This window comes from Centruroides sculpturatus, unplaced genomic scaffold (assembly GCF_000671375.1).
Source record: "Centruroides sculpturatus isolate CEXI.00-Female unplaced genomic scaffold, Cexi_2.0 scaffold315, whole genome shotgun sequence".
Lineage (NCBI taxonomy): Eukaryota > Metazoa > Arthropoda > Arachnida > Scorpiones > Buthidae > Centruroides > Centruroides sculpturatus.
Window position 1 is genome coordinate 72,939 of NW_019384544.1, and position 26,626 is coordinate 99,564.

At 32.1% G+C, this 26,626-nt stretch overlaps 1 protein-coding gene across 4 annotated transcripts in view; it reads left to right on the plus strand.

Annotated features, from left to right (window-relative positions):
* LOC111623443 (glutamate receptor-interacting protein 1-like) overlaps positions 1–26,626 on the plus strand; it is a 54,257-nt gene that overhangs the window by 10,126 nt on the left and 17,505 nt on the right. Inside the window, exons 1-14 of one of the 4 annotated variants that reach the window (XM_023366019.1) lie at positions 8,137–8,687; positions 8,888–8,950; positions 14,676–14,744; positions 14,826–14,889; positions 16,436–16,581; positions 16,674–16,836; positions 16,906–17,051; positions 17,130–17,274; positions 18,322–18,503; positions 18,572–18,754; positions 21,094–21,271; positions 22,914–23,131; positions 23,205–23,420; positions 23,495–23,639. In XM_023366019.1, the coding sequence (XP_023221787.1) occupies positions 8,600–8,687; positions 8,888–8,950; positions 14,676–14,744; positions 14,826–14,889; positions 16,436–16,581; positions 16,674–16,836; positions 16,906–17,051; positions 17,130–17,274; positions 18,322–18,503; positions 18,572–18,754; positions 21,094–21,271; positions 22,914–23,131; positions 23,205–23,420; positions 23,495–23,639 (2,006 nt within the window). In that variant the 5' untranslated portion in view covers positions 8,137–8,599. Of the gene's footprint in view, positions 1–8,136; positions 8,688–8,887; positions 8,951–11,016; positions 11,080–14,675; positions 14,745–14,825; positions 14,890–16,435; positions 16,582–16,673; positions 16,837–16,905; positions 17,052–17,129; positions 17,275–18,321; positions 18,504–18,571; positions 18,755–21,093; positions 21,272–22,913; positions 23,132–23,204; positions 23,421–23,494; positions 23,640–26,626 lie in introns of those variants that run through there. The other 3 variants (XM_023366018.1, XM_023366020.1, XM_023366021.1) reach the window with 3 other exon arrangements.

Consider the following 26,626-nt stretch of genomic DNA (forward strand, 5'->3'; position numbering starts at 1 on the left):
GGCTTGATTAATGCACGTTCGAAAATTGGCGCACAAAGCACATTATGGCAAGGACCTTCTCTCTATTGGCCCGCTGTCACTACGCTTCGTCAATCACGTTAATTCTTGACAGTTGTAGCAGACAGACAAGAGTGTCATGGCAATACTGTATGTGATAAATGATATCAAATGTGGATAACAATGAAATGACCTACACGTGTAAATAATGGAAAAAAGAAGAGAGAAGGACCGCGAAGTGAAAATAAATATGAAATTGAGTTGATAACATAATCAAACAAGTTGAGGCAGCTTATTGGCGCGAAATTCACAGCTGTCAATGTCAAACAATTGTTGTCATAGACTTCAGAAAGCTAAATGCTTGTAATGAAAGAAACTTAGCGTGCATGGGCGAAAGCCTGGGGCTGTTCGGGCTACCAAGCTGTCTCGAATCTGTGAAATCATAACTGTGACTTATACCGACGTCCTATCTGTCTCTTTTCTCCATTATCACCAGGCTATGAGTTACGTAATTGTAAAATTGGAAATCTACGACGGAAAAGTGACGAATCGAAAGTATCATAAGTGCGTATTATGATGTATGCATATGTGGACTAGAGCGATAGAGGAAAGAGAAAGGGAAGAGCGCTTAAAAAGAAGGATAGGCAGGGTCAGACCTCAGATGTGTGACGATTCTCGAACGAATAAGTGTGTACGTCTGCTGACTTTTGTAATTATAAATTGTGAATACATGTGACTAATATTATTTTCTTTTTTATTTTGTGCATGTTATAAGTTATAAATAAGTATAAATAAACAACACTAACTCGATAACATTAACTCTAAATACCAAAATGATTAATTTACTGTGTTTTTGTTATTTCTTACTCCTGTTTTTAGGTATTCAGTATTCGGCCGAATAGCGAAAAATAGGCCGAATACCGAATAGTAACCAAATGTTCATTACATCACTACTTTACAGCCATTAAGCTACTGCTAGTTGTTAGTGTAGATCTGAAATTTTTAGTTTTTCATTGGCAACATGCCTTATGATTTTATAAGGCATGCTGCCAAATCAGTTCAGGTACATTTTCTGTAGTGGTTAGCTGCCATAATAGCCAGTGAGTTCTTTACAAGTGGTTTGAAGTTGTATGCAATGTACTGTACATGGATTATCTGATGCATCAAGATAATCCATGTATACAACCATTTTAGTTACAATCATTTCCGCATGATGAAAATTTAAGAAGAAAATGGGTAACTGGCATGCATGTGCATCCAACTAGATAAATAACTTTGCCATCATTAGATACACAAGTCCATACAGAATGATAACTTGCAGATAGGGTTTGTGCTCTACATTTGTCTTAAGGACACAAATGTTTTGTGACAATTTATTAATTAAAATTTTAAATTTTACCTACTTTACCACTTGAAAAATAACTTGGTAAACATAGGCTTTACTTTTAATAAGATATTCAAATATAGCTGGATATTCCAAAGCTTGGATTCCAAAGGTAGCCATTCTCTCATGTCATTATTCCACAATTTTATAGTACTAATTGGCAAAAACAACTGTACATCTAAAAATAAACTAGAAAATACAAAAAGTACTTAATTACTTATGACTAATGAACAGGCTTATTACACACCCAGCCTATTTAATTCTCTCTCTCTGTCCTAGCATCAGTCCCACAGTGGTGCAGGATCTGCTTTTTGCACGCCAGTTTCCACTTCTTTTGGTCCAAGGCGCCGTCTGGGGCGACACCCACCAGCCATATATCTTCCATTATCCTTTCCATCCAGTGTTTCCTTGGTCTCCCATGAGGACGTTGTCCAGCTGGGTTAAGATAGGTGGCCATTTTTGCAACAGATTGTTCGCTGCTTCTGACTTTATGGCCAAACCAGCATAGACTGGTCTCATACATTTTCTCAGTAATTGGTAACACTAATGATCTTGCAGACATGTGTGTTCGCAACATGGTCAAGTTGAGTGAGTCCTAATGACCAACGAAGCATTTTCATCTCTATTCCATGAAGAGCTCGCTTAAGCCTTGCAGTCACTGGCCAGCACTCTGTCCCATACAATGCCACTGGTCGGACGACAGTTTTATAGATGTTTGATTTAAGTTGAATGGGCATTTTCCTGTCAGAGAATACCCATGACCTGTCGCCATCTCAACCATGCCACGTTGACTTGTGTCCGTGCATCAGGAAGGGTGTCTCCATTAGACATAATTAAGGAACCCAGGTATTTAAACCAGGTGATTTTGCTACTGACATTGATAGTGCCAGGATTTTGCTGCCCACATTCCAGGTATTCAGTTTTCCCAAGATTCAGTCGCAAGTCGTTTCATTCCATTCTTGTAGTTGGTGTTGCAAGTTGTCCTGAGTCTCGCTGGTAAGGGCTACATCATCTGCATACAGGAGGGACCATGGGTGAGGTGCTTGTATATCAGCAGTTACTGTACCAATACACAGAACAAATAGCAGTGGCGACAGCACAGATTCCTGGCGAACTCCAACATTAATTGTAAATGGTGGTGAGATTCTCACAGGACATCTGACAGAGCTTGTGACATTGTGGTAGAGCATTTGGGTCCACTTCACATAGACTTCAGGGACTTCATGGTTTTGCAATGCTCGCCAGATAAGTTTATGTGGGACCCTATCAAAGGCCTTCTTGAGGTCCAGGAATGCATATGTATGCTGTGATTCTTCTCCTGGTGCTTTTCAACAAGCATCCATACTGCATAGATTGCATCTTTGGTCCTGTTACCCCTGACAAAGCCACACTGGTTTGGTGTAATGGACACAATATTGTGGAGGCAATTCTCTATGATGCATTTGAAGATTTTCATTGTATGACAGAGTAGGTGAATGGGTCGATAATTTGCACATTCATTGATATCACCCTTGGCCTTCCAGACTGGCAGTGTGATGCTTGTCATCCAATCATTGGAGGCTTTATTTTCAGCTGTAATATGATTGAATAGTTCAGTGAGGGTTTCAGTGCCCTTGTCCCCAAATAACTTCCAGGCTTCAGCTGGGATGTCATCTGGTCATGCTGCTTTTTTGTTTTTCATCCGTTGTATGGCCGCTTTGAATTCTCGTATTATTGGTGGTACAGGTCCATGAATAGGCCACCACTCCAGGATGGGTGAGTAGGAGAACTTCTCATTGCATATGCCTGCAAAATACTCAGACTCTCAGTGTTGGATATCCTGCAGATTTCGCAGGATTTGTTTGTGACTATTTTTGATTTGCATGACTTGGCCGATGTCTTCAGTTGCTTTGTGGTGGGCTTTTGCAAGGCAGTAAATTTGGTTAGTGCCTTCTGGCATGTTCAATTGAGCATAAAGCTGCTGGTAGTGGTGTTCTTTTGCTATGGCCACTGCTTGTTTTGCTACTGACTTCATGGTTTTGTAGTATTGGAGATCAGTATCAAGCCATGTATTCCTCCAAGCCTTGAAGGCAGACTTTTTTGTTTTGGTAGCTGCCTGAACCTCCTTGTTCCACCACCAGGTCTGTTTGTCAATAAATTTATGCCCTGGTTTGATTTTCCCTAAAATAACTGCTGCAGCACCCTAGATCTGTTCTACTACAGTATTTCACTCCAGAGTGAATCCACAGGCTGGTCAGGATTCACAACAAAACTGGTCAACTTGGCAGTCAATTGTTGTTTGTGTTCACATTTGCTCAATTTCCACAACTTGATCCGTTTGGGTCTGGTTATTTGGACCTTCACTTTTTGAGGCTGGGTGACTCGAAAGTCCAGAATGAGTGGGCGATGTTGGGGACCAATGTCGTCAGATGGGATCACTCTGGCATTTATTGCGAGCTTCAGATCTCAGCATTTGATTGGCCAGTAATCGATTTAAGTTGCATGGTCTCCACTGATGTAAGTGGCTAGGTGTGTGGGCCTCTTTTTGAAGAATGTGTTGGCAACAGCAAAGTCATGGGCTTTGGCGAAATCCAAGGTGCTGCAGCCATCCTCATTTTGTTCATCAAGTCCCTTGGTGAACGAAATGACATTGTGCCCATTTAGGTCACCATCGATTAGGACGTCTGGAGCAAATGTCTGGAGATGCCCGTCAAGTCTGACTCAGAAATCATCTTTCTCTGCATCATGGCATCCAGTTTGTGGGGCATAATACGAGATGACATGCATGACAATCGAGTCAGCTGAGTGTAATAAATACTATACGATCAGAGACTCCACTGACAGCAGTTAACACGGTCCCAGAATCTCTAGTTGACTGCTATTGTGATTCCATTACGTTTTATACTTTGGCCATGATAGATTAATTTGTATCCTTTGCCAATATCCTTTGATTTGGAGCCTTTCCATTTTGTTTCCTGTGCAGACAGTCTATAGCGATATGACGGTTTTTCAGGATATCGACCAATTCTAGGCTTCGGCCAGTCATTGTTTCGATATCGAGTGTGAAGAATCGAAGAGGAAGAGGTTGTTGTTGTTAGACTAGCTTCTTTAGCCTGCTCTGCCATGGAGCAGGTAGTCCTCATTCATTCCTCATGTCGGTGGCACGCGTCGCCTACGGAGTCCCCTAGCTTTATTTCGAAATCCATTTTGTAGCATGCCACGAGATGCAACGAAAAATACTCCAACCGGCTTGTGGCGGAGTCTGTCGTTTGCCCACCCTCAGCCTATTTAATTAACGTACAGTATTTAAAAAAATGCATTTTGGATAAGTTAATTAAATAAAATAGGCTGGGTGTGTAATAAGCCTGTTCATTAGTTTTTGTAATTAAATAATACAGTCAAGAAGCTTTTTAATATAGAAAATACAAGTTTTTGAAGAAATTATGCAAAAATCCGAAAATTTTCCATTCGACTTAATTGTATGATATTCCGCAAATGACTATTTTATGAATTAAACAGCAATATAAATATTTTGTGATAGATAACAATGGAATTTTAGTAAAATTACGGAAGCCAATTTTTCCAATTATTTTCTAGAAATAAAAAATAGGATTTTAGGTTTTCTTGATTTTACTTTAAATTTTTTATCAGTTTTAAAAGATACTGCATTTCCCCACAATGCACGTAGCACGCTTTTTTTCTCTCTACATTAGAAAAAATTTAACGTGTTAAAACGATTGAAAATACTTTATAATTTAAAATATATAAACCCTTACAATTACTAACAAAATGGGCGTTATGCAGCCCAAAAAATTCATAGCGATAAAACAAGTTAAAATTAGTCAGTGCGATAACATTAAAAGTTTTTTTAATATGACTTCGATGTCTCCTATGCTCAAAAATCGGGTTAACTTTGACGTGACTACGTAAGAATTAATCGTCCCGTGAAAATTTAGAGAAAAAGCGATTAGAATTAACTTCGAAACTGAACAACTTAAGTTTAAATCGTGTAAGAACGTATGGAAAATCTAATTTAGGAAAATTTTTCGTAACGCGGTTTTTTCACGAATAAATTTTTTTTAAGTTTCATATTGGATCGCATTCATCGTGCTAGACGTGCAAAACTTCCGTAAATTTATCCTATAATTTTATCCGCTTTTCATTTAATTCGTTTCGTACTTCTACTGAAAATATTAATTTAAGAGTTTTTAAAATACATTCGAAACGCATATGCAAAATTTAAAAAATTATATTTGTGATAAAACGCTGTATACATTTGGTTTCGATTCTTCGATAATCGTTGAAATTTTATGTACTCTGTTAACATTTTTCTTTCTTTTTTTATAACTTTGATGCTAGCGATCTCATCTCTCGAATAGTGACGAAATTGATATTTTATAGATTATAACTTAAATCGAAAACAGAATTTGATGGTTAATATTCCCTAAAATAATTTTGGTAATACAGGTATACCTCGACTTTCGTCGTTTCGAGTTACGTCGTTCCCGATTATACGTCGTTTGTCAAAAAAATATATGGAAAAATAAAAATCAAATTTAAGTCATTTTATTCGACTTTACGTCCGTCCGCCACAAATACTGAAGTCGTAATATCACTAGAAAAATGTTTAAAGCACATAAAATCATATTATAATATATACATTTACAAGTATATAATATATTTACAGTACATACATTCGTAAATTTAGATTACTTTTTTCTGTACTATATTAAAAACTAAAATTTATTTGTTTGTAAGCTTAAAATAGATCCTTATTAACCATATATTATTAAAAATGCATAAATAAATAAAATACAGAACGGGAAATGGTAATTTATGGTTTAGCCTAGTGACAAGTAGATTCGGAGACAAGTAAATTCGACTTAAGTCGTTCTGCTGGAACCAATTACCGACGTAAGGCGAGGTATACCTGTATATTATATATAAAATATCTCTTTTATAACGTTAAAAACTAAATATTGTGCTATTTATATTGATAGATGCAAAATGATAAACGAATTTTTACACCTTAAACGGGGATGTAGTAAACAATGAAAATCAAAAGAATGAAGAATGAATGAAACTTGCGACGTAAACATTTCATTCATTTCTTAATTATCAGAGTTTTAATTATTTTGTAATTAAATTTGTTTCTTACGTAATTTTATTAATATACTGTTCTAGATTACAGAAATTTTGAATATTAAATATAATTTTATATAAAAAAAAATTAATTTCTTAAATATTCGACTCTACTGTTTTATTCAATAACGTATTAACGTGAACACATTTAAGAAATCTCGTATGCTTCGTTGTCTATTTGTAGCAAATCACCATCTTTGATATCTCCGTACACTTCCAAAACCAGAAACGTCTCAAATTCTATCTCGCAACTGTTTTTAATTAAATAATATCGCAAGAATCTAGACACGGTCGAGAGATTTTAGGGACACCGAAAGAAATCCGTCTCGCGACATTATTTTCGGAATTATTTATAAACATTTGAGCATATTTTTTAAATCGGATTGGCATGCTTCGAGACTTTGACCTTACTCGAGCACTTAAAAGGTCAAACGGAACATTACATTCGAATCTTAAGTACATTTTAACTTTCAAGCTCTATAATAATAATAATAATTAATAATCGAGTTTTAAAATCTAGAATATCGGATTAAAGAATATATAATTACGCGATTCTACTTCATTATTTCTCGAAATAAGGTCTAAAAAGTGTAGTTTTAATGCTTAGTTTATTCGAGAGTTCGCAAACCGTCTATTGCTAATTTACACGAGTAGTCAATGGAAATCTTTTTGCCAGCTAAAAGCAATCTACGTTTCGGTAGAATTTTCGTTATTAGTCATTGATAGTTCAAAATTTAATTTCGAAATAAGGGGCAAACTCTTACGGTAAAAATAAATTTATTCTGAGAATATTTTACTGCGTACAGTAATAACATTTGTTTAAATCGAAAAATACAGTAAACTCCCGCCAACTCGGATAAACTTTTTCGAAAAATTGTACAGTAATTTAAAATTCCTCGACCGTAGAAAACATTATAATTAAAGAGTGTTTTCGATATCGTGCATTATACTGTATAACTACTCGGCAAGTCTTTACAGTACATTGCCGCATAATATATCGTCACGAAAAATTTGAACTCGTTTCCCATAAATTCGGCAGTAGAAACTACTAAAGCTCGGTAAACTTCTGCACAGAGCCGATTGTAATAAATTACTATATATCCTTCTCGTTTTCCACGTCGTCGGACTTTCGCGAACTCTCAAAATTTTCATCATCTATCATCCGAGTTAGCTGGGATTTATTGTATATCGATAAATTATCAATAAATATTTCATTTAAAACGGTTTTCTTATTGTTTTTAGTATAATAGTGTTACGCTTACGCAGAGTTGTTTTTTTACTCGATATTTGTAAACGTGGGCGAGATGTTAAAAATATATGTTTGGGCCTACATTCGAGACCTTCGGAAAGTGAACGTTCCAAACGAGCTATACTTACTTTAAATGTTTTGAAACAGTTACTATTCTTGCGAAAAAGAAACCGTAATTTGTAGCCAACGTTTTCTTCCTCCTTTTTTAAGTAAACGTAAATTCCCGAATTATTTTATATTAAACACCAGGCTTAATTATATAATTAAAAAATGTCGGAACATTTGTACGGCCTTTTAATATAAAATGATTGTAGCATAAAATTCTAAAAGGAATCTGTAGTTTGTAAAAAAGTTTTTTAAATCTATGAAATAATATTTAAATTAATGACTTAAGACGATAGCGGAAAGTGCTTTTAATCATATAAATTAACGAATTAAATTTTATCAGTTTTAAAATAAATTACACGCAATAACGGAATGCGAAACATTAGAAGAACATTGATAACGGGACATATTCCATCAGTCGAATTAATAGTAGTCGAGTTAAAAAAAAAGTCTGCGCGTCGTAGCTCATAAAACGTTTTATCCGACGTCCTTCTTTGCTATAAGTGGAAAGACGTTCGCGTAAAAGTTCCGTCCGGGTGAATCACTGGGTTTGCCCCTCGATACATTCACCTGCAGCTCGAGTCGTCGGGGTAAAATAAAACGACCGTAAAATAAGATTGGCAGAGTGACAGACGAGAAGAAAAATAGAAGTCGAGTCTAGTCTAAATCTGTTTGAGAAAAAAGTTATTTTTTGCTTCTCTCTTATACGAAAACTTAAGAGCGTCGGGTGTAGTCGAAATGACATGGCAAAAAACGCCGTGGTTACCGTCGTCAGCAAAGTATTGCAGTTTTGTGGAAAACGAGAAAGCTTGAATGATCGTTCGGCAGTCGGTAAGTCGTGCGAAATGCAATTTACTTTCAAACTCCTTAAACCAAACCACCATTATCGTCTCTGTCTCGCTCGGTGTTACTGCCGGCCGGAAACTTCTCCAAACGGAATTAAATCCAATTTATTAAATATAACTTATAATTTAAAATGTAATTATGTTTACCTAATCTTACATTATATATATATATTTTCTTTTTTAAAGATAATTCCTACGGACGAGATACTTCGGAAGCGCTGGCGATCGATAGGATGGGATTCGTCAGTGGTAAGTTAGTTTTTTTTGAACTTTGTAACTTATGACTATCCGTATCGTTCGACTGGGTCTGTTGTGGCGAATAATTCTTGTTTAACTTGCAATTTGACGTGGTGATTACTTAAAACGTTATTTTGTCGTAGTTTTGCGTTCGTAACTACCACCGGAAAGTTGTAAAGGGCAGTTATTTATGGATAGTTATTTTTAGAGGGAAAAATTGCTTTGTTGTTTATACTAATAAGAAATTTATTTATTTTCGATTTTATGAGATTATAAATGTAATTCGGTAGCGTCGTCGGATTGATCTTTATAAAGGACTTGTTTTTATATTTCCGTGATTAATAATTAACCATTAACTTGATAATGTTTTTTCTTACAAGTAACGTGATGCGTCTCGGAGCTGCCTAGTTTAATTTGCATTTAGCTTACATCGTCTGTAATTAAGAATTTATTCGATTTGAAAGATAAGAATATACATTAGTCGATTCAGAAATAAACTTTATTTCTTTTGTTATTGATTAGAACAAAATTCAGTTTAATCTGGACTAATATTGTCAGAATAATTAATTCTTTTTTCCTTTCCTTTTCTTTAGGAGTATGCATTATTTATACAAAATAAATTATTTTTATGTTTTAACTGTGTACGCAGTCTTTGCACATTTTTTTTTGCATGGCTAAGTCGTACAATTGAGAAAATCTAGTAATGTTACTTACGGTGGTCTCGGAGACTGTTTGTGAATACAAACTAGAATAAAATGAATACTATTATGGATTATCGCAAGCTTTGCTTTTAAACTGGCGGACTGTAAGTTCATTTAAAGGTACAGGGACAGAAGATTTTCTCTACTAACAGGAAAGACTTGTAGAAAAATTAAATTCCTTAATGGTCTGTAGGACCGCTTCCTGTTAGTCGAGAGTTAACTGCCGTCGGCTAGGCATGGTACTATGTTCTATATTCTAAGGTTCTATCAAAGATACAAGTATGGAATGGTTATAATTAAAAAGACTCTATTTAGAGCCTACTCGGGCTGACTCTAATAGATGTATGCTGATGAAACTTGGGATATGTTATTTGTGCCATGGTGAGGCTTTGGGAAACAAAAATTAGTTCAGAATTTCACTACTAGGTGAAAATATGGTGCTACAATAATAAAACCATAAGTTTGTAAAGTGAAGTTATTTATTTCACTTCACAAAATTATCATTATTTTACACCGTGTGTTCAAACGTGACCATCCACATCGATTATGTGTCGTTGAAGTGTAATTTGGTGTGATTGATTGATCTGCTTTGTAAGTTCTTTTCCTGTTGCTTGTGTTGTGGTTTGGTAATCATCAAAAGTAAAACAGATGCATATGTTGAATTTTATAAAATGGCAGATGCATGAGAAATTTTTGTTTGATGTCTAGAAAGTTTAATTAGCAGCATTGGCTTTGGTTATTTGGAAGAAATGTATTTCCAAAAAATTGGAAAATACAAAGATGTCGTGAAATAGCTTTTTTTTTCTTGGATGTTATATTTGTGACATTTGTATCAATATTGAAAGTAGCCATGTAGTCACGTGATGCCAAAGTGTTGGATACAGATTAGAAAAGGCTAAAGTAACCAGATCCTGAAATGTAAAAAAAAACAATACATTAGATGAAACACTTCAATGTGACATTGAGTGAGCTGTGTAATTGATGCCAGAGAGCAAAAACCAGGGTCTTCTGATCAGTATAAAAGGGAAATTTTGCTAAATTTTATAACTGATCAGTAAAGCTTAGTTCTTTCAGGTGATACATATTCACTGTTCTCTGAGAAATGGGTTGGGTTGCTAGACTTTAACCTGTATGCCAAATTATAATTTCCAGAGGCATTGCAACCCAACATACCATTATTTCTGGAGTGTGCTTTTCAAGTTTCTGGTTATCCTTACATTTCAGAATAACAATTATAAATTTTATATATAAAAAATTAAAATATTAGTAAATTAAAACAAGATTGTTGATATTTTAAAGAGTTGGCCATTTATTTGTAAAAAATGAAATGAATTTAAACTATTGATGTCTCCANTATATATATTTTCTTTTTTAAAGATAATTCCTACGGACGAGATACTTCGGAAGCGCTGGCGATCGATAGGATGGGATTCGTCAGTGGTAAGTTAGTTTTTTTTGAACTTTGTAACTTATGACTATCCGTATCGTTCGACTGGGTCTGTTGTGGCGAATAATTCTTGTTTAACTTGCAATTTGACGTGGTGATTACTTAAAACGTTATTTTGTCGTAGTTTTGCGTTCGTAACTACCACCGGAAAGTTGTAAAGGGCAGTTATTTATGGATAGTTATTTTTAGAGGGAAAAATTGCTTTGTTGTTTATACTAATAAGAAATTTATTTATTTTCGATTTTATGAGATTATAAATGTAATTCGGTAGCGTCGTCGGATTGATCTTTATAAAGGACTTGTTTTTATATTTCCGTGATTAATAATTAACCATTAACTTGATAATGTTTTTTCTTACAAGTAACGTGATGCGTCTCGGAGCTGCCTAGTTTAATTTGCATTTAGCTTACATCGTCTGTAATTAAGAATTTATTCGATTTGAAAGATAAGAATATACATTAGTCGATTCAGAAATAAACTTTATTTCTTTTGTTATTGATTAGAACAAAATTCAGTTTAATCTGGACTAATATTGTCAGAATAATTAATTCTTTTTTCCTTTCCTTTTCTTTAGGAGTATGCATTATTTATACAAAATAAATTATTTTTATGTTTTAACTGTGTACGCAGTCTTTGCACATTTTTTTTTGCATGGCTAAGTCGTACAATTGAGAAAATCTAGTAATGTTACTTACGGTGGTCTCGGAGACTGTTTGTGAATACAAACTAGAATAAAATGAATACTATTATGGATTATCGCAAGCTTTGCTTTTAAACTGGCGGACTGTAAGTTCATTTAAAGGTACAGGGACAGAAGATTTTCTCTACTAACAGGAAAGACTTGTAGAAAAATTAAATTCCTTAATGGTCTGTAGGACCGCTTCCTGTTAGTCGAGAGTTAACTGCCGTCGGCTAGGCATGGTACTATGTTCTATATTCTAAGGTTCTATCAAAGATACAAGTATGGAATGGTTATAATTAAAAAGACTCTATTTAGAGCCTACTCGGGCTGACTCTAATAGATGTATGCTGATGAAACTTGGGATATGTTATTTGTGCCATGGTGAGGCTTTGGGAAACAAAAATTAGTTCAGAATTTCACTACTAGGTGAAAATATGGTGCTACAATAATAAAACCATAAGTTTGTAAAGTGAAGTTATTTATTTCACTTCACAAAATTATCATTATTTTACACCGTGTGTTCAAACGTGACCATCCACATCGATTATGTGTCGTTGAAGTGTAATTTGGTGTGATTGATTGATCTGCTTTGTAAGTTCTTTTCCTGTTGCTTGTGTTGTGGTTTGGTAATCATCAAAAGTAAAACAGATGCATATGTTGAATTTTATAAAATGGCAGATGCATGAGAAATTTTTGTTTGATGTCTAGAAAGTTTAATTAGCAGCATTGGCTTTGGTTATTTGGAAGAAATGTATTTCCAAAAAATTGGAAAATACAAAGATGTCGTGAAATAGCTTTTTTTTTCTTGGATGTTATATTTGTGACATTTGTATCAATATTGAAAGTAGCCATGTAGTCACGTGATGCCAAAGTGTTGGATACAGATTAGAAAAGGCTAAAGTAACCAGATCCTGAAATGTAAAAAAAAACAATACATTAGATGAAACACTTCAATGTGACATTGAGTGAGCTGTGTAATTGATGCCAGAGAGCAAAAACCAGGGTCTTCTGATCAGTATAAAAGGGAAATTTTGCTAAATTTTATAACTGATCAGTAAAGCTTAGTTCTTTCAGGTGATACATATTCACTGTTCTCTGAGAAATGGGTTGGGTTGCTAGACTTTAACCTGTATGCCAAATTATAATTTCCAGAGGCATTGCAACCCAACATACCATTATTTCTGGAGTGTGCTTTTCAAGTTTCTGGTTATCCTTACATTTCAGAATAACAATTATAAATTTTATATATAAAAAATTAAAATATTAGTAAATTAAAACAAGATTGTTGATATTTTAAAGAGTTGGCCATTTATTTGTAAAAAATGAAATGAATTTAAACTATTGATGTCTCCATAACGATTACATAGTATGATCTGATATAAGAAAAGAAGTTGGGAATTTGAACTTCAGGTAGTCAGGTGTTTGATAAAATGAGAATTAGTTGTTTCTTCATAAACTTAGAAAAGAAACATTGTCGTCATGTTTTTATTTTCCCATTACTATATTCTAGCATTGTGTACAGGGACAGCCAGATGGCCGAAGTGTTTAAGGCCTATCACTCTGGGCTCAGGGATCAAATCTAGATCATCAAAAAACCCCAAGAATTTTTCATGGGGTAGTCTGTCCTAGATATGTCTGGTCCCATCCCTTACTGGTAAAAACTATGATGGGTATGATTAAAAGGTTCCCTTAATACTCACAGGACTGGAAGAATCAAGAATGAAAAAAAAAATCCCTGGTGTAGAGAGTTACTGCTTTAAAATTAAATGTAGTTTTATGTTTAAGTGCATATTCACTTTATTACCAGATCTGGAACAAAATTACAAACAACAAATACAACAAGATAACCTTTCACTGTCATTCATCTATCTGTCTATACAGGATTGAAAATCTTGTAGCATAACAAATTCAAAATAAAAAAATTAATAATTTTTCATTAACTGTCAATGTTGATACACTGTTTTAATTTAAATTGCATCAATCTTCCTTTCTACCGATTTTTTATCAGAGTCCTGTACAATGTGGGGGATTCGTTACGCATTATAGGAAATCGTGTTATCAAAACCTGCATTATCACACAATTTATGAAAGTTTAAACTTTGGCCTATTAGTTGAAAAAAACGTATACCTCTGATCAACAAAATTCGAGGATGTTGCTTGCTTTATTTGCGTGTTGTGCAGGACTCTACTGTATATAACTTCGGAATTTATATATATTCCATTGTAATACAATATATTTATTCCAGCAAAAAGGTTTTAAAAGTAGTTTTTTGACACTGCTATTTTTTCACTTATGCATTAGTGAATGTCTTGATTCCACTTGTATATTTCCAACAGCAACAACAAATGGTGGCAGCAATTATTATAGAAATAATCCCATAAAACATCACTGTAGTGACTTGCCACACCACTAAGAAAAATTACGACATGTTGAATGTTTGTTGCTGCTGCTAAGACTAACTGCTTTTGATAGCCAATAAAGTGGTAGTATGTATCTGATGTCAGAACAGCTATCCCATGCCTAATTGGCTGATGTACTAGCATTTCTAATTGAGTTCTTTGCATATTGCAAGCACTATTGCTTCCAATAGAATAAGTTTCTATATCTTTGCTGTTTCTAGGAATAAATTTGTGTGTTAAAATTAATTTTGTGTCTATAGTGTCTGTGATTGTCGTGTTATTTTTTTGAATGGTGCATTGGTTTATTGCTGTTTATCTTCACGAGTGACTACTGTTTGGGTATTGTCAATGAATTGTGTGTGTCTGTTCTGCATTGTTGTTTGATATGTTCAAATGTTTGTGGAATATGGTTTATACTTGATCAATACATTAAGGTATTTAGGAATTTAATCCCAAATGTAATATAAGCACAAAGTATTGTTTTGATTGATACTTTTTTTCATTTAGAAGAGAAAAGAGGAACATCGATAGTCGAATTGGTGAAAGAAGGCCATACTTTAGGTTTAACAATATCTGGTAAATATAGTCCAATGGTATATTATATTTAAAATTCAGTTATTTTACTGATATATTATATGATATATATAAATTTTTCAGGTGGCATAGATAAAGGCTGCCATCCACACATATCTAACTTAAGACCAGGAAGTATTGCCCACAGGTTAGAATGTCTTTTAATTTCATAAATTTTATAAAGTGAAAGCAAATAAATGTTTTGTAAAAATATTATTTAATTAAAATTATAAACAGATTGTCTGCATGGGAAACTTGTCTGTTCTTTCTTAAAATATTTGTAAATGACCATTAGTCTCTTCAGTCTAAAGTCATTTTTGATTTCTGATGGCTGAAAATGTTTATAGAACTCCAACAAATTTATTTATCTCAGTCTTTTAAAGTTAATTTTTAAAAATTAATATTGTTTATTTTACAATAACATCAATACTTATTAAAATATTTCTTGTTTCGAGAGTCATTAATTCAATATTAAAACCTTAAGTTTTATTAAATAGTAATAAGTTTGTTTTGAGACACCATTATCATAACATAGAGATTAGAAATAAGAATACTACTATTTGAGAAAAATATTAAAAGACATTTTTAAATTAAGAATTGTTAATTTCTACATCAAAAAAATTTTTAACAAAGATTTTATAAATTATTTAAATAAATTGCTGTATATGAATTGTTATGTCCATTCTCAAAGTAAAAACAATGCAAAGAAAACAATTACCATTTATTTAAAATTTATAATTGAAAATAACTTTTTATTTTAATGTTAAAATATAAAATGGCTTTATCAAATCTGAATTAAAACATGTGTTCTAAAAATGTGTAAACATCCTTCGTATTTAATAAACTATTTTTTTAATGAAACATTTATTGTGGGAAAGTTTTAACATAAGGATGAAAATTCTAGTTCTATTTAATTACAAAAAGAAGTATTTTTATTTCTTTTAACATAGTTTCTGTTAAATTGTAACTACAAAATTTTAATGTTGTTCTCCTCAGTATCACTAAAATGATTGAATATATTCATATTTAAGATGCACTTTTTCAAATATTTCTAAACTTAGTTATGTGCTTAGATCTGAGATTCTTTTTAAATTTAGGATGTTCTTTGCCAGGCCTCAAAAGTCTTTATGTAATGAAAATTTAATTGAAATAATACTTAATTTCAAATTTTTTGATAAAAGAATTTATCAAAAAATAAAGATTTTAAGTTATATTTATAGTACTGGTAATTATTGTCCAGCTTTTTTCCTAACAACTATTTTTTTTAAATTTAGGATATATTTTAGATTTAAATAATTATAATTTGTGTGTTTATAAGAGATACACATAGATATTGCAAAAACAAAGTTTATAGTTATGATTATATATATTTATAAATTATTATACATGAATTATGTATTAAATAAAATAATGTAATCAAATTACCATTAATAACTATTTTATTGTATGCAAATAGTATAAAATAAAATTGTTATTAATGGTAATTTGATTATGTTATTTTATTTAATACATTTACATTTTACAAAAGTCAATAATAAATTTCTTTATAAAGATTGTTAAATTTGTTTGTATTGTTTTTTTATAAAATAATTTGAAATGAATTTTAATATATCATTATGTGTCTTGCATAGTTTTATAAATTGTTTGGTCACAGAATATAATAATTATTTTTTTGCTGGGAAAAATTTTAATAGGTGTGATGCGCTGGCCGTTGGAGACTATATTGTGTCAATAAATGGCATTCGGACAAATAAACTGAAACATGATGAAATTGTAAATTTATTAAAAAATGCAGAGGAAAAAGTTACTTTAGAAGTGGAGTATGAAATACCTACTTCATGTAAGCCAATTTTCAGAGCTATGTAAATTATTAGTCTGATAATGTTCATAGTATATGTGTTACAAAGGCAAAATTTTGCCTTTGATTTTCAGATGCTGAATCATCGCCCTGTGTCTGCCCAAAAGTAATTCAAATTAAATTAGAAAAAGAAACCGGTAGTTTCGGATTTACTCTTCGTGGTGGAGCATGCTTGGACAGGTTAAAATCTAGACCTCTAACAATTACGAATGTTCGATTTGGAGGACCAGCAGACAGGTTTGTTTCTCAGTTTGTATCCTAATAAAATTTGTAATAAGAGAAATAAAATATAATTTTGAATTAAAGAGAAGGGACCATTAAGGCAGGAGACCGTTTACTTGCAGTCGATAGTTTTAATTTAACTCTGGCAACTCTACAAGAAGCCATGAGTATCTTGAAACAGGTTACCAGGGAGGCATTATTCACCCTTGAATATGATGTGTCTATTTTAGGTTAGTTTTAAATTTCAATTATTAGTTAACTTTTTTAAAAAGATTTATTTTAAAATAAGTTGTGTTGTACTTTTTTAGATGCTGTTAATAATGCATCTGGTCCATTACTAGTTGAAATAGACAAAACACCTGGTTCTAATTTAGGAATTACATTAACAAGATTGCCAAAGCCTGAAAATAAAATGGTCATTGAAAGTATTAAACAAGCGAGCATTGCAGAAAGGTAAATTTTCAAAAAAATTTAAAATACGTAGCAATGTATTTAGAATTAAAAATTCAAATTTAAACACTGATTGTTTCAAATTTGAAACATGTTTCTTTTTCTTTATGAAGATTTCATTAACTATATAAAGTGTCTAAAAGAATATTGTTGTAATTCTTTAATATTCTGTAAATAAATGAGTGGAAGGTTAAGGGGACTGGAAAAAAGTCTGGTAATTTTCACTTGTACTAAGATAAAATTTAAATAATAATAGCTTAAAATGAGTAATTTTTTTAAATTATGGAAAATTTTTCTATTAAAAAAGAATATTTAAGTTTAAACAAATTGTGTGGTGACATCCGTTAAAAAATGTTATTAAAAGAATAATTTTTATATTTTTAATTACTATAAAAATTCAAAAGTTTTATTTTTGGTATAGGAATTATTCATTATTGGTATTTACAATTAAATAAAAATTGTAAATGTCATTAACAAGTAAACTTTTCATTAAGTTTGATCCCACTTGAGATATGACCATGATCTCTTCTCTATCTCCCAAATCTCTCAATTTTCAATAACCAAAACTTAACAGCATCAGTGCTCCATATATAAAAATAACTCCGCTGAGTTTCAAAAGTTTTGGTTCATCCAATCCCAAAATTTGACTGTTTATGAAACTTTCTCTATGTTATATTCTATAATAATTCTATTGATATAATAACTGGAAAAGTAATATTTTGGAGTGTGCTACACTATTTTTTTAACACTCAAAAATAATCAGAACTTTAAATCTGATACTTGTCTTCTTTTGTTTTCAATGCTGACATCAAAATACTCCCAAATTCATATTGAATTACAAGCTGAATTCAGTCAGTTGGCAGAATATTAAGATAATCCTCCAGTCTTTTTGTTTTAAATTCATTGGCACTCGTAAATTGTTTGATATAATTACTTTATTTTTAAGTAGTTAATAAAAGTTTCATACAATGCAGAATTATCATGCTGATGCAAAATGAAATTATTAAAATTTTCTGATTGGTTATAATTGTCACATCATTTTCCATTTAGATGTGGTGCATTGCATGTAGGAGATCATATTCTTTCCATAGATGGTACAAAAGTAGATCAAATGACTCCAGCTGAAGCAATGCAATTGTTGAAAGTAAATGTAAATGACATGGTTAAACTGGAAATTTTACCGGCAAGACAAATAGCAATTAAACGTGTTCCAGATGTAAATGTTCGAAGAGGTATTTATTATTATTCACCATTAATTAAACAAATACAAAAATGTTTCAATAATAACTTATTATTTTAGGTGCATTAATGCCGCCTGTGCCTTCTTATATGCCAAGTGTGTCTAGTTTCAATACTTTATCATCATTTGGTAGACAATCTTTTTCATCATATTTGTCTAATCAACCATTCCATTCTACAAGAAAGTGGTCTGGATGTAACGATAATACACAATCTTCACTTCCATTATCGTGTGTTTCAAATGGTAAATTTTTATTTTATTTTGAATTTAAATATCATGATAAACTATAGCATAGTGATTATTCTCTATTACTACTATTGTCATTGGTAAATCTGTCAGTATATGCAAATATTTAATTGTTATATGTTAGCTGAAAGCTATAAGACCATGGGCTGTATTCTGGTCACTTATCTCTTGTCTCTTCTTTCAATGATGAATGACATCAAAACAAGAGACGAAATTCATCTCTCAGAAACAGTGGCAATTCTGGTCACTTTTAACGATCTCGTCTTCATTGATGATGATGATTATACATGTTTGGGTTATCTGCGTGCACAACACAGTATAGAATTTTAACTAATGAAATTGTAAAATTTTCGAAAATGCAAAGTATGTAATCATAGATCACGTAGCAAGGATAGTATATGTTCAGATAAAGCACATAATTTTGATGAATGTATGTTTTTTGTTTTATAATGTTTTTACAGATTGTAATGTCAATTTGTCTCTTAACAAATAAAAAGTTTAATAACCTAAGTTAGAAAAGTGTGCGTACCTAGATATTTTTCAAAATATTACCATCTAATTTCTCCTTAACTATCTAAGATTAATATCATATTTGATAGTTCAGTAATTGATGTAGGATAATTAAAACAAAAAAAAAAATGGAATCAGTGGCGTTTCCGAGTAGGCACTGGAAAAAAATCGGAAGCATTTTCTCTCTCAAAATATTCTTTTCTGAGATAGAGAACGTTCTCTAATATAATTGTACAGCACGAGTAGCATCCAGTCGTCCATATTGGATATAACAAAATTAAGACAAAAGACAACTATCCGCTCATCTCTGACAAACGAAAGAATCGTCAAGAGAAAAAGTTGTCCAGAATCGCATTTGGAGAGACGCAATGATTTCTCTAGACATAAACAAATGATTAGCCAATCAGCGACTGGCTTGTGAGAGACGAAAGATGAGAGATGATGACAAGAATACTGTTCTATGTTTCCACAGGTGAGAAAACTCTAGGAAGTCTTGCAAAAGTTACTTTCAATACTGTTTACACTAATGAGTAAATTGCTGCAATATTGTCAGCAATAACTGTCAAAAGATACTGTCATAAGTTTTTGCAGTGTTGTATATACAGGATAGTTCAAGATGTCGCAAGAACTATCACAATTTCATTTTTCATACATTGAAACCATGCCATATAGACGTGAATGAATAGTAGCTGCAATATTAGCATTATTTTTAAATAAAAAGAGGTCCATTTGGGTCCAATAATGGATTTTGAAGCAAACAAAATTCAGTTGTTTTAACAATTTAGTTACAGAACTGCAAATACAAGACTTCCACTAGTTTTTCAATTTCATTTGTGGTAGATTTCAAGATTTTGCTACAAAAAGTTGGATATGTTATTAAAAAGCAAGATAATTATATACAAGATTCTATAACACCAATGGAAAGATTCATCTTAATGCTATGATTTATGGCATTGGGTAAGCATATTTAGGCCTAATTGTCTTCATTTCTCTATTGAATTTGCTTAAAATATAAAGATAATTTCAGAAAAAATTTCAAACAATTAATTCATCCCTCCCATTGCTACTTTTCTTAATTTTGATTTTTTTCAATTCATTCTTTTATAGGCTCCTTAAGTTGTGCACTTCTTGGATAGTTGTGAAAATTTTCTTACAATGCTAGTAAATACAGTGTTTTTTCATATTTTTTATAATCTAGGTATATTTCAGCAATACCATAAGCATTTACAAACATTCGTAAAGTTCTGTTAGCTTTTTAATGTTGTCACAGGACCATTCTTGTGCCTTCCATTATCTTGTAAAAATATTCAAACCAACAAACTAATTATTGCTACACTAGCAGCAATAGTTTATTTTGTTGGTTGTATAGTATTCAATACAAGAAATTCAGAACTAATCCTTACTTGTGAGATCTGTTGGACATTGACATGATTCTGTGTACACTCGTAATTTATTGCGCTCACAGCAAGTGCTTGAAAACTGTTGCAGTACCATATACACAAGCAACTTGGCTATCTGACAGTCTGTCAGACAATACTTGCAGAGGTTTTCTCACCTGTGGAAATGTGGCCTAATGAAGCACATTTGCCAGTTTGCTATATTGTAAATTTTTGTTTCATACTATTTATATATTGGTAACAATCTTGGTTTGATACTACTAAATCCAAATAGAATAATGCAGTACAAATTAAATAGCTTGATGATAATTTATAAGATACTTGTTTATAAGATACTTGACATTGTTGCAGAAAATTATTTACTTGTTTACTATTATAAAAAATGTGCAAAAATGTATATAACTAATAAATGCATATTTCTTATTTTAGCATCTCTTGTTTTAGCTGGTGTTAGTGGACAGGTATGCCATACTGATACAACCCAAGTCACTTTATGTGCTGACTATTGTGGATTTGGCTTTTCTCTGCGTAGCTCTGCATTTGCTACTGAATTATTGACGTCTCCTCCAGTAATTTGCAGTGTTGATCCTGGCGGGATGGCTGAAAAGTTGGTTTTGATAATTATAAAATCATAATTATTTAGCTATATTCCTTCTATTCCTATCTATTTGCTATGTAAAATTCATGTCATAATATTCAGTCTATACAAAAAACATTTTGATGGTTTTTTTAAAATAGAAAATAAGTATTTAAGTTATAGGAGGTGTTTTTTTATTGAATCATTAAATATGGCCATAACTTTTTTGAATGTTCAAATCTTAAATTTTAATAAATTTTAGTATTGATTTATTATGAATGTATGCATTCTAAAATATGTAAAAAAAAAAAACAGATATGTAATTCTTTCAGCGGTAAATTTTTCTTAAACAGCTAATAATTATGTAATTTTTTTTTCCTCTTACCAAGTAAACTTTAATTGTGAATAAATAGATGTATTGAGAATATATACATAGTATCTGAGGCAATGTAGACTGAGGATGCCTTGGATAATATGGAATGTTTGGTAAACTATTAAATGAACTGAATTAAGGTAAACACATTTCTGTACTCTATTTTTATGTTACATGTGCTTAAAACATTGAACTTTTAATTTTAATTTATACTGTGGGGAAATGCTTGATCTTTAGTGTTCCTCTTGCAGAAACAAAGGAAAAAAAAAAGAACTTAGAAGAAATAAATCATGCTTTCTATGACTGCAATGCAAGGAACTTAAAGTTTATTTTAGTCCTTTCGATCACTTCTCTGTCCATTTGCTACAACAGACACTAAGACAAAGGAAACAATACTAAAAGGAAACAAACTCATGACTCTCTCATCTATGCATCTTTTCTCCTCCTCTTTCCTTTCAAAAAGTCCTGCTTCTTCTCTTGAGCATGTGCAATATTCCTCCTTGATCCAGGTTCTTTGGTTGTCATCGAGCCTCGGAGGGTTTATAGATTACCTTAACTATAACAATGCCCATCCAGACAAAAGAGCTGGTCACATAACAGAACACGTCTTCAGACAAAACAATAAAACCACATTGATCAATATGATTATAAGTGAAAAAAAAAAGAATGTAACAATTACAATTAAAATTTCTTTAATTATTTAAAAAATTTTTATTGTTAGAAGTCACCAGATCAAATTCTTTAAAAATTCTAGATCTCCTTGTGTTGCTTGGTTGAGATTTATAAAACAAACTGTACTGTAATGCATTATTTTGTCTTTCTCAACAAAGTATTCTTCTACTGTTCATTGTGGATAAACAGGTGTTGGCTAATCAGGAATGAACCACATAAAGAGTAAATTTATTTATTACATCATGTCATTTGACTCTTATCATATCACTTGCATATTTTTTAGATAATAGTAAATTGTTAAAAAAAAAAAAGTGATCATATGATTACAATAGTTTCTCATTTGTATTGAGAAATTTATAAAATATGATTTATAAATTTCTCAATACAAATGGGAAATTTGTATTGATTATGATTGATTTTATCAAATTTTTTATAGCAGCTTCTGATTGTTCTTAATATTAAAATTTTATTTATATAAAATTCTTACATAAAGTTGTAGCTCTTTCTTTTTCATCTATTTTCAAAATTGAAATTGTTTTGTGTTGTAACATATACTTGATACAAAATGCTACAGATATATAAAATTTTAAACTTTCAAATTTATAAAATGTTTTAATATTTTCATAGAACTGGAGTTATTCAAGTAGGAGATCGTGTATTGGCAGTCAATAATAAATGCACAAAAGGCATGACTACAGATGAAGTAATGCATCTCATTCAACAATCTCATCCCCGTGTCACATTGGATATAGAATTTGATGTTGCTGAATCTGTTGTACCTAGTAGTGGAACATTTACTGTAAAACTAGCAAAGAAAGGATCTGGGTTGGGTATAACTATTGCTAGTAAGTACTAAATCTTGAAATCATAATTACAAAATGCTGTTCCAAGTAAGTAAATTTTTAAAAATCTTGACAGCACCAAAAAATCGCCAATCTGGAAATTTGCCAGTTATATCAGACATTAAAAAGGGAAGCTCTGCACACAGAATAGGAACATTACAACCAGGAGACAAATTACTTGCAATAGATTCTGTTTCAATGGATAACTGTAGCTTTGAAGATGCTGCACAAATTCTTCAGAACTGTGATAATATTGTTAAATTAAGAGTTCAGAAAGATGATTCTTTCTCAGGTAAATATATTGATAAATTTAAGAAAATATTTTAAGTTTCTTTTAAAATTAATTTTAATTTACCAAAATTTCAGAAGATCCAAACAGCTCAGGAAATATAGTATATACAGTAGAATTAGTAAGACATGGTGGACCTCTGGGAATTACTATATCTGGATCAGAAGAACCATTTGAACCAATCACTATATCTGGTTTGACTGAAGATGGATTGGCTGAAAGGTAAGATTTATAAAATTTTTTTCAAATATTTAAGTTTGTTTATCAAATTATAGAAAAAAAAGTATATTTTCTCTAACATTTATAAAATATATATTACTAAAATAGATTTTAAATACTGGTTTGATTTTAATTTCAATGTAACTGTCCTTGTGTCTTCAAGAAAAATGATGCACCCTCTTAGTGTCTGTAAAGCAGAAAGAGTAAAAAACAAAAACAAAGAAAAATGATGCATGTTAAAATGAATTTTTACACAAATTGTTATTATTTTTAATTTATTTTTTCCTAACCAAATCTTTAGTGAAAGAAAAACAGCAGTTATGTAGAATACTCTGGTGATTGTAATAATTTCTAATTATTATTATTATGTTAGGTTTAGTGGGTAACCAACTGTTAAACAAAAAATGTTTAAATCTGATCAAATGTTAGTCAGAAGATCATACTAAATAATTTTAATGTCGACAGATTTTACACTCACAAGGCGAATGTAACTACATGCAAGTCATATAATACTTAGTACTAACATTTATTTGATAATTAGGTATGCAAATAGCATGTGTTTAAGAGATTATTTCTCTATGGTCAATGTTTCTATTTTCTCATCAGGAAGTAATGCACAGACTATTTGACAAGCAGAGTGAAGGTGTAAAGCTGATTAGCAGTGATGTTATTGCCTAACAACAAAACGTTTCATTTTAATGCAGTGACGTACTGTTAATCCACTTTACTACATCTTCACTCTGCTTGTCAAATAGTCCATGTATTACTTCTTTTTATGAAAAAATAGAAACATTGACCATAGATGAATATCCTCTTAGGTATGTAAATAGCATCTATTTAACTACCAAATAAATGTATTACATGATTGAATGTAGCAAAATTCTTCTTGTCGGTATTCTTATAATAAAATCAGTCTTAAAAATTTATACTTACATACAAGTTGCAGCAAAGGTCAGTCCCATTATTATTATTATTATGTTGAGTTTAGTGAATTTTACTCGGTTCACACCGGTGGCTGTGTACTATGCCGGACCAGAGTCAAGGCATAGCAACCAAAACAAAACTAAAATTAAATAAGTGTGTCAGTGTCTGTATTCAGGAATTTCCTAACAATGTGGCATGTATTCAATATAGTGGCCTTCTGTAGTGTGATGTATGTATTTCTACTCAATTGTAATGTTCCCAGGCTTTTGTGTAGTGTGTGTGGTATCACACCTGTACAGGAGAGAACAACAGGTACAATAAGCACCCTATCCATCCTCCACAGATGCCTTATTTCCTCGGCGAGTTCTGTGTACTTGCTAATTTTTTCAGTGCATGTGTTTTGTACATTGTGAGTGTTTGGAATGGCTATGTCTATAATGTATGTGATTTTATTGTGTTTGTCAATGAGTGTGATGTCTGGTCTGTTGTGGTAAATTGTTTTATCTGTGATTATGGCTCTGTCGTAGTACATTTTGTGCGTGTTGTTTTCCAATACTGTCTGTGGAATATACTTGTAGTATGGTTCGTGGATGTCTACCAATTTGTGTTTCTTTGCAAGCTCTTGGTGTATTATATTTGCTACTTGATTGTGTCTATGTAAGTAATCTGTCTGTGCCAAGAGCTTGCAACCAGAAGTGATGTGTTGTATAGTTTCTGGCATGATGTGACATTTTCTGCATGTGTCATTTGTGAGTGTTGTATCTTTGAGTATGTGTTTTCTGTAGTTTTTAGTATTTATGACCTGATCCTGTATGGCAATCATGAATCCTTCCGTCTCCCCAAAAAGGCATCCCCGATTTAACCAGCTGTTTGACGCGGTTTTGTCAACAAAATTCTGGGCTAGATCATAAGGATGCCTGCCATGGAGTGCCTTTCGAGCCCACGATTGCTTGATGGTATCTATGCTTTTTATGTGTTGTGTCAAGTCTGTATGATGTGAGTGTAAGTTTAATGGTGTGTTATTTGAGTCTGCTAGAGTTACTGCTTTATGTAATTGTGATGTTCCTTGTTTCCCGTAGAAAAAATCTTGCAGTGACTGTATTTGTTTGTAGTGAAGGTTAACTATGTCAATCAGGCCACATCCGCCATCTTTACGTGGAAGGGTTAATCTTTCTGTGGTTGATTTAGGATGTTGTTGTTTATGCTTAGTAAGTGTTGTTCTTGTTTTCCTTTGGAGTTGCTCGAGGTCTGTGCGAGTCCGATGTATAACTCCAAAAGAGTATGTGAGTACTGGGATGACATGTGTTTATTGCTTTAACTGTGTGTTTTGCATTTAGCTGTGTTTTGAGAATGGCATTTAACCTACTTTAATTAATCTTTGCTTTATTTGTGTATGTTCTGCTAGTTTGGCCTGTTGGAATCCTAAATACTTGTAGAACTCTCCCTCTTCCATGGATTCAACAACGTCCCCATTTTCAAGTGCAAAATCTTCTTTCTTCAGGATTCCTTTATCTATGTGAAGTGTTTTGCATTTGTCTAAGCCAAACTCCATTTGTATGTCCTTGGTGTACAAATGTGTGATTTGTAGGAGCTGCTGAAGTTATTTTTGTGTGGATGCATAAAGTTTTATGTTGTCCATGTACAGTACATGAGATGTGACAACATAAACTGTGTTGTTTTCTCATGGCTGATATTGTAGCCATATTGTGTGTTGATTAACATGTTGGATAATGGGTTCAGGGCTAGGCAGAACCAGAGAGGACTCAAGGAATCTCCTTGAAAAATTCCTTGCCTAATGAATATTTTGTTTGTTTGTATGGAAGCGTTACTAACCCTGAGATGTAGTGTTGTTCTCCAGTGCTGCATAGTGTTTTGGAAGAATGCAATGAGTGATGGATGTATTTTGCACATGTGTAGAATATGTAGCAGCCAACTGTGTGGAACACTGTCAAATGCTTTTCTGTAGTCTATATATTCCATGTGTATGTTTCTGTGTTGTTTGTGTGCTTGCCGTAGAATGACTGAATCTATGAGTAACTGTTCTTTGCATCCCCTGTGATTTCTAC